The 7,811-nt window shown below is 48.2% G+C and overlaps 1 protein-coding gene across 6 annotated transcripts in view; it reads right to left on the reverse strand.

The window, feature by feature from the left end:
• Positions 1-7,679, reverse strand: part of LOC142002002 (cryptochrome-1-like) — a 32,968-nt gene extending 25,289 nt beyond the window's left edge. The window contains exons 1-5 of one of the 6 annotated variants that reach the window (XM_074977732.1): positions 7,576-7,679; positions 6,519-6,642; positions 5,365-5,441; positions 3,619-4,051; positions 2,027-2,143 (exon numbers count right to left, since the gene is read on the reverse strand). In XM_074977732.1, the coding sequence (XP_074833833.1) occupies positions 2,027-2,143; positions 3,619-4,040 (539 nt within the window). In that variant the 5' untranslated portion in view covers positions 4,041-4,051; positions 5,365-5,441; positions 6,519-6,642; positions 7,576-7,679. Of the gene's footprint in view, positions 1-2,026; positions 2,144-3,618; positions 4,052-5,364; positions 5,442-6,518; positions 7,146-7,575 lie in introns of those variants that run through there. The other 5 variants (XM_074977735.1, XM_074977736.1, XM_074977733.1 and 2 more) reach the window with 5 other exon arrangements.
• Between the last annotated feature and the right edge of the window lie 132 nt (positions 7,680-7,811).

Below are 7,811 nucleotides of genomic sequence, written 5' to 3' on the forward strand. Positions count from 1 at the left end.
GTCCTAATCTCTGGGGCACTCCCAGGCATGGTCCACAGTATCAAAAAGAGCCAAAAGCTCTGGGATACAGACAGCAGCCAACAACTCCATTCCTCTGGTCGCATGGAACTAACCATCATCAGGGAAAAGCTTCTCTGTGCAGTAGAGAGAACTTCTTTGGAGGCCAGACTGAGAGAATAGAATGGACCCCCCCCCCCCGCCACACCAGGAGCTAAGGGCGGGCCAAAACCAGACTGTGGGAGGGCTATGGCAAAGAGAAGGCACAGGCGGTGCTTCCGCTGCCACACCAAGGGCCTTATAAAAAGGCATTGCACCCAGAGACAGGAGAGGAGAGTGCCAAAGAGACAGACCCAGTCTGAGACTGCCCCAGAAGAGTGGGTGGTAAACACTAGGGTCCGGGCAGAGAGCGAGCCCGGGGCAGAGAAGCCCCAGATAACTGTGGGAACCCACATGGGAGCTGAGAGCGCTACCAAAAGGGACATGAGAACCCCCACAAGAGCAGGAAAGGCCACAGTGGGGACTCAAACCCTCAAGGAGGGAAGCCAACTGCTCTGGGGGGTGGAGAGCCTATAGAGGGAGCCAGCCTAGGGCCCAACTGAGAAAAAAGCTGGGATGTTGGGGGCAACTCCCCACCCCATGGGAGATAATGAAGAAGGAGGGTGTGTAGTGGGGCAGCTGCCCCATTGTGGTAAGGGAGGAATTAAACCAGGATGGACGCAGCCTGGGCAGAGGCCCAACCAATCAGGGGGAGGCTCACAGGGAACAGCCCTGTTTACAAGATGCTGCTCAGCGGAGCAGAGGGCAGTTGGGTCCTGATCAGCAAAGGGGAAGGGCTGGTTCCCAGGGAGAACACCTTAAGGTAGAGCAGTGCTGGGCAGGCTCGAGGGAGCTGGAGAAGGGCCCCAGGCTGGGGGCCTTGATAGAAGGGCCAAAGAGATGCAAGGGTCTAGGGAAGGGGCCCAGACAGCAAGAGCTATTAAGGGGAAGTTAAGTAGGGCAGGACGACGACGCCACCAAAGTCCCTGGGCTGGGAACCAGAGTTGTGGGCGGCCCTGTGCCCTCCCCACGCACCGTGCCTTGTGACACTGAATCGTGGCCTTTACAGACTGCAGACTAGACTTTGGGCTGCAGTTGGCCACAGTGGCAGGTGCACTGATGGAGGACTGCTGCTGCCGGTGCCCCAGGAAGGGAGCACAACGGCTTGGTGGGCACTGTTGGAGGGCAGCATCCCGAAGAGGACACCGTATACCAGGGAACAATGGGGGGTCCCGAATCAGAGAGCAGAGAGGAGTGATGACAGGTGAAACATTGGCCAGAAGGTGGTGCGCCCAGGGTGAACAGCAGGGCCTGCCGCAGCTGTGACTCAATCCCACTACATAAGGACCACCACAAACCATACCACCTTCCACTCCAAGAGCTCTTGCCTCCTCTAACGAACACACAGCCACACGTACCTTTCTAAAAAAGACTATCTGCGCAACAAGATGATACTCTGCATGTGCTTTTCCCTGGGGAGAGAACGAGAGACTAAGCAACACATGACAGATGTGTGTCACGGTGGGACGTTGTGCAGATACCACGGTGAGACTTACATAGACACCCCTTCATTTTTTTCAACCTACTTTTTTAAAGTGCGGCTACTGGAGCTGAACACAGCACCCCGACAATTGTCTCACTAATGTCACATACAGAGGTAATGCCATTTCCCTACTCCTGAATATTCCCCTTTTTACACACCCAAGTATCACTGTCTTTTTGGTCTGTGTCTGCCCAGTGCCTAGCAAAATGGGTACCAGGTCCACAACTGGGACTCCCATGTGTCACACATAAACAACGTTATTATAATTTTACCTCTCTTAGCCACAGCTGCATTCTTTATAGGTACAACCCATTATTTAATTATGTTAAAATAATGCAACACATCATCCAAAAGTGTCATTTAAAGTGGCCAAATCCTTCCCTCATGATAAGAGAGAAACAGGAAAAAATAGAGAACCCTGTAAAAAGTGTCATGAAAGTGACTTACTGGAAATCCTCAGCTGTAAGGTTTCGTACAGGCATGTCAGGGTCCCCAAGTACAGAGAGAATATGAAGAAATCTTTTATATGTCAATGGGGGAGTCCCGCCATTCATGTCCAAAATCCTGAACAAGACAAGACCATTTGTAGTATGAATACAGATCAAGTAGAAAAGCGAAGCAGCCGGACTCAGTCATGCAGCCAGAGCTGATAAATGAACTGGCTACAGTACAGAGATGAAACATCCCTGTTATGAGGTTACAGGTACAGGAGCCACAGTCCAATGTGATCATGAAAAGCCCCCCTGATTTCAACGGAATTCTGTGCAAGTGTCCAGGCCCATTTGTACTGATCCACTTGCAGAGGTGGGGCCCTTGTGGGGAATCTGCTGTTGTCTTTTCTGTTTTTCAGATAGAATAGGATTCAAATTGGAAAGACTCTGTTTTTATTAATTTCAATGGATTTGACCCAGGTTGGTTCCCAAGCTATTTTATATCTTAAAATCAATGTAAAATCTTTGCACTAGCCAGAAATTAAAAAAAAAAAAAAAAAAAAAAATTCTACTGGCCATAGGGGACGCAAAGGACACACAACCCTTTTTGTGGGATGTGGGGTGTAGAAGAGTGGAGCGGAAATCAGCCTCATTTTGGAAGACAGTGACAACTCAAGGCCTCAGTCATGCAACTTGCTTTGTGGGGGTTGAGCCCAGCACTCCCAGAGGGAATGGCAGTGACTAAAATTGGCCCCTCTGCTGGCCCAGGGAATTCTGCATACTCAGAACAAGACAGTTTCAGAAGTTAAGGAAGACTTCCATCCCTCCTTAGCAATCATAAATTTAGCCCACCAGCCAAAAACCAATCAATTAATCTATCTACCAAAAATTATCAACATACGCAGCCAGGGGGAAGTTAAAACATTGATGGTGCCTTCATTTGCTGGCACTTATGTCCAGCAATCAATTTCAGAGGCCCCAGTCCTGTAAATGCTTATTACTGAAAATAAGTTTGAGCATGCAAATAACCCCTTTGAATTCAACAGGGCACTTCACATGTACAGATCTACTCATTTGAAAGTGTCTACAGACTCAGGAAATTATTAATTAATAATACAATACACAATTTGATCTCAAAATTCATAGTGAATCTCCAATATGTGCAGTCATTCAGTTTTAATAAACCATAAACCGTAGCTGACTGGTGTTTGCATTTTAATTTCTTTCTTGGGCAAAAGGTTAAGCTGATTAGAAAAGCCCATATGCATAGAAATAAACACTGATAGAATAAGATTAAATAGGTAAAAATAAACAGAATTGCATCCTTCCCTGATGATTCAGATTTTTTTTTTAAATAATAGATTATATAAAGGATTGAAATACAGTAAACCCTCGATTTAACAGACCTCAATATAACAGACTTTGGAAATAACAGTCACTGTCCGCTCCCCCTCCCCCAGGAAACCTTCAAGTTGCCCCTAGAGTCAAGCCCCTGGTTGAGAACTGCAGAGATAAAAGAATCAGACTGACTAGCCATTTCCCACTACTATTTGTTAAAGCCAAACAAACAAAAGACCATTGAGAAATTGCTCTTTGGCAGTTACCTACCGTCTGACATCATAAAGAGTATGGCCCACCAAAGAAAGCACATCAAATCCCATCTTTGCCCCTAGAACTTTTATGGTCTGCTCCATCTCTTTGTAAAATGGTTCAATCTCAGTATCCAGAGTCACCTGGGTAATGTTCCACTTTTGAACGTGATCTCGAAGAACTGACTCATAATCTCCTTGAATAACCAGTAAGCAAGAGCCCAGTTTAGTTAAATTCCTCTGCAGATCCTCAAGGGATTGCAGCAGAAAATGCCATCGTAGAGTTCCTATATTAATTGCCGACATCAGGAACTTTCTATCCAGAATGTAAACAGGATACACAACCTCTGAGGACTCCAGTGCGGCCAACAGAGTTGGGTTGTCATGGAGCCGAAGTCCCTTCCGGAAGAGATGAATAGTCCGATGAGGCATGTTGGACATTTACTTGAGATCTGTAAAAGAGGGAGCTCCTGAAGCAGAGGGATTTCACATTAAAGAGGGAAGGCCATTAATAGACAAAATGGAGCTCTGAACAGCTGTCAGCACTGCAAGGGAACTGATCGGCACACAGTACATTCCCGCTGCCAGAAGCTATCTGCTCAGGCTCAGAAGACAGGACATCTCACAACTCAGGCACAGATGAGAGAGAGTGAGGTTCTCGGGGAAGCGTTACAACAAAAACAATATCAAGCAGCTGAAGGAGAACATTGGATGGGCACATTTGTTCTTGCAGATGTAATGATCACCCCCCCAGGGTTGTGAGTTCAATCCTTGAGAAGGGCATTTAGGGATCTGAGGCAAATAGATTACAAAAGGGATGGTGCTTGGTCCGCCCAAGAGACCAAGGGACTGGACACAATGACCTCCTGAGGTCCCTTCTAGTTCCATGAGATGTGTATCTCATTATATATACATCCTCCTCCCATTTCCCGCTACACAAAACACACCAGCCTTCTGCAAAGCAACATATCACCTTTTGTTACAAAGCAGCAGAGAATTAAAGTCAGACTAAACACCTTCTGGCATAATGCCCAGCCTTCAGCCACAGTAATAACTACAACTGGTCAAAAGCTTTTTGATAGGAAAGTTTTCTTTTAAAAAAATGTGGTTTTATTAGAATAGGGATATTTCATGTGCGTATGTCAATTTGGATAAAATTATTCTATGGGGAAAAGTCAAAATGTTTCCTTTAGACAAATTTCCTTTAGACTTCAAATATATATAATTACTATTATCCACATATATTTTGTGTTTTAATATAACAGTCTAAACAAACCAAACCAAAATGAAACAGCTTGATACTGTGGGAAGAGATGTTTGACACTAAAGTTTCAAAACACAAGTTGTCAGAATTATTGTTTCATGGAAAATTTCAAAATTTCAGTTTTTCATTCCAAAACTTTTCAAAATACAAGAACTTCTGATGAGATGAGTTTTCCAGTTTCCAGCAAGCTCTGGCAATAAGCTCAAAATCAACGGAGCAAACAATCCCATACAAAAGTTAACAATACTCACATCCTGAGTCTGAATGCAAAGAGGTAACATACTGCACACAGGGAAGAAAAAATTAAAAACCACAGTAAGCCAGACTGCTGCAGATCTCTACAAAGAAGCTGTAGGCACAGTGTATCTCACTACAATGTGAGATTCAAAAGGAGAGGCCAGGGACACCCTCAGCTCCTGTAAATTGCCATAGCTCAGTTGGAGCCAACAGGGCTATAATGAGAAGTGTAACACCAAAGTGAACAGGGAGCTCAGAACCCACCCTGCAGACATAGCACGCTGCTTCTCAGAATGCCAGGCCCACCTCTTGTGACAGTGCCTCCTCCATCTCTTCTGCTCCTGGAACGAGAGACAGTGGCTTGGCAAGGACATACCACGCCAACCCCATACAAACACTCGCGTCTCTTGCAACGCAATGCATGTGTAAAGTGTGCTACCACTGATGAGGAAATGGGAACCACTGCAAGTTGGTCAGTAACCTGCCCTGCTCTGCTTAGTAAAATTCTGGGTTGCACCTCTGACCTTGCATATGTCATTTTACACCAGTTAAGGGTCTGCCCCTCACTGATCACCAACCAGATCTTTCTTCAAATGGGTCTGTGTAATTGGTTCTGAGGGTTTGGCTCAGATATCTCATGCTTTGGTTGCAACATTCAGCTATTTACAGGGATTCAGCTTATGGATTTATTTGTCTTGGTAAAATTCTCTACGAGTGATCAAGAACCAAATACAGCTTCCTGCTCAGAACTTACTTTTGGTACTAATCTTCTGATACAAGTCCAGTCCTATACTGAGCATGACTTGTTGATTTGATGGGATTATTTGTTTAGTATGAATAATTATAGCTTAGCGTCAGTGATATTTTTTCTTGTTTTTTTTTAATTTTAGTTTAAGAGTTTAAATACAATTTACAAAAAAGAAGTTAGTACTGATTGCCTTCTGTAAGCAACATGGGTCCAGAACTGTTAAGGGCCAAAGGTGGATACTAGCCTGTCAGATTAAAAGTCAGACCAGGATCCCATAGTAAGTTTTAGGTTCTCACTAAAGGCATCAGGTGGCTGGGGTCTGGTCGGGGTAGCTGGCATGTGGACGTGGTCAGGGGCCTGTAGTACTGTCCATTCAGGGCTTGGTGGTGGGAAGAGTAACAACTGGCTCAGATCAGATTCACTCTGAAGGGGGATAGGACAGGGACAAGGAAGGTGTCAGCTGCCTCTCTTATGGAGGGGTCTGCCCTTGTGCTGTAAGGGTCACAGTAACTTCATTATTGCTGTATTGGATACAGAAGCAAACTGGATGGGAGCAGGGTTCCTCGTAAAACCACTCAAATAGTCTGTGGCCACAAGCCTGGCCTAGCAAGAGAGACTGTCATCTCCTGGTTTGCTTGCATTCTTGTTAAGCCTGTTTCATGTTATTTACCTCCTTCCTGGTGGTCCTTCGGCTCTTCCCAGAATCAGCTGCAGTCTCCTTCTGGGGGATCGTAGAGCAATTGCTGGGATCAGCCCTGGCTCCTTCCTGAGGATCTCTGTGGTGCATCAGCTTCCTTATAAAACAGTAAGGTATAGAATGGGGTCATTAGGCAGAATGTAGGTCACTCCGGCTCTGCTGGCAAAGGCTGAGGTTGTGATTATACCACTTCACGACCGACAGGGGAAGGGGGAGAACTTCACTACGCTTTAAATGGATTACAGTAGGTTGGTAGATCATCAGCTGCATCTCAGGTCACCCCTCTCTAACAGCGCTGACGTAGGGTACTGAGTTTATGTCGGCGTGTTCACGTTTACGTGCTGATCAGTGAAGCTTTTACACGCTCCAGGCTTATTTCCTCACACCTGCCGAAAGGACTTTTTTCCCCCATGTGAACATAACCGCAACGGCCCTGTCTGGATTAGATCAGACAGCTGCGCGGGGGGGGGGGTCCCCGCTCACTGCAGGGAGGAAAAGTGGGGCAGACATGAACAGTTGGCTCCCCGCGGCCTAGCAGCTGGGCCGACACCTGCGCTGTCCACCCACGGGCGCGGGTGGCAGCGCGCGCGAAGCTCACACAACCCCGCGGCTCCGCCCCCGTCGCGCGACTGACGTGTGACAGCCCCTCCCCCACGACGCGGTGTGCACTGAGCCCCAGCTCCGCCCACCCGCGCGTGGCCCAGGTAAATTGGGGAGGGGTCAGAGGAAGCAACGAGGCACGCTCGTCCCTGACTCCGCCCCGCCGCGCTGTGGGAGGGGAGTGCCGGCGAGGAGCCATGGGCGGGCCCGAAGGCGGCTCCTCCAATCCCAGACCACAGCTCCTCCCCGCCCAAAGCACAGAAGCAGCGGGGCGGTGCCTTCGACTCCCCGCCGGCCAATCAGCGCCACGCTCCGGCAGATCGGCACCTCGGCAGAGCTGCTCAGAGCGGTCCCGGCTGGTTGCTAGGCGCCCAGGAAGTCCCGCCCCGGGGCTTGGCCGAGCGTTGTCCCGTACGACCCTCGCGCCTACCCCTCAGCCCCGTTCGTTGGCGGCAGCAGCAGCGTCCTCAGGCCGAGGCTGCGGGTGCGTGGTGTCAGAAGCCACCTCTCAGTGCCGCGAGAGCAGGGGCGGGGCTGTTGTGCACCACGTGATCAGCTGCCACAGCAGCGCACGCGCCCGTCGGCATACGCCTCCAGCAATCAGAGCGGAGTAACAATGCATGTAATTTTCTCTTCCAATCACAAGAGCCTAGGGGATGCCAGCGA

This window comes from Carettochelys insculpta, chromosome 26 (assembly GCF_033958435.1).
Source record: "Carettochelys insculpta isolate YL-2023 chromosome 26, ASM3395843v1, whole genome shotgun sequence".
NCBI lineage: Eukaryota > Metazoa > Chordata > Testudines > Carettochelyidae > Carettochelys > Carettochelys insculpta.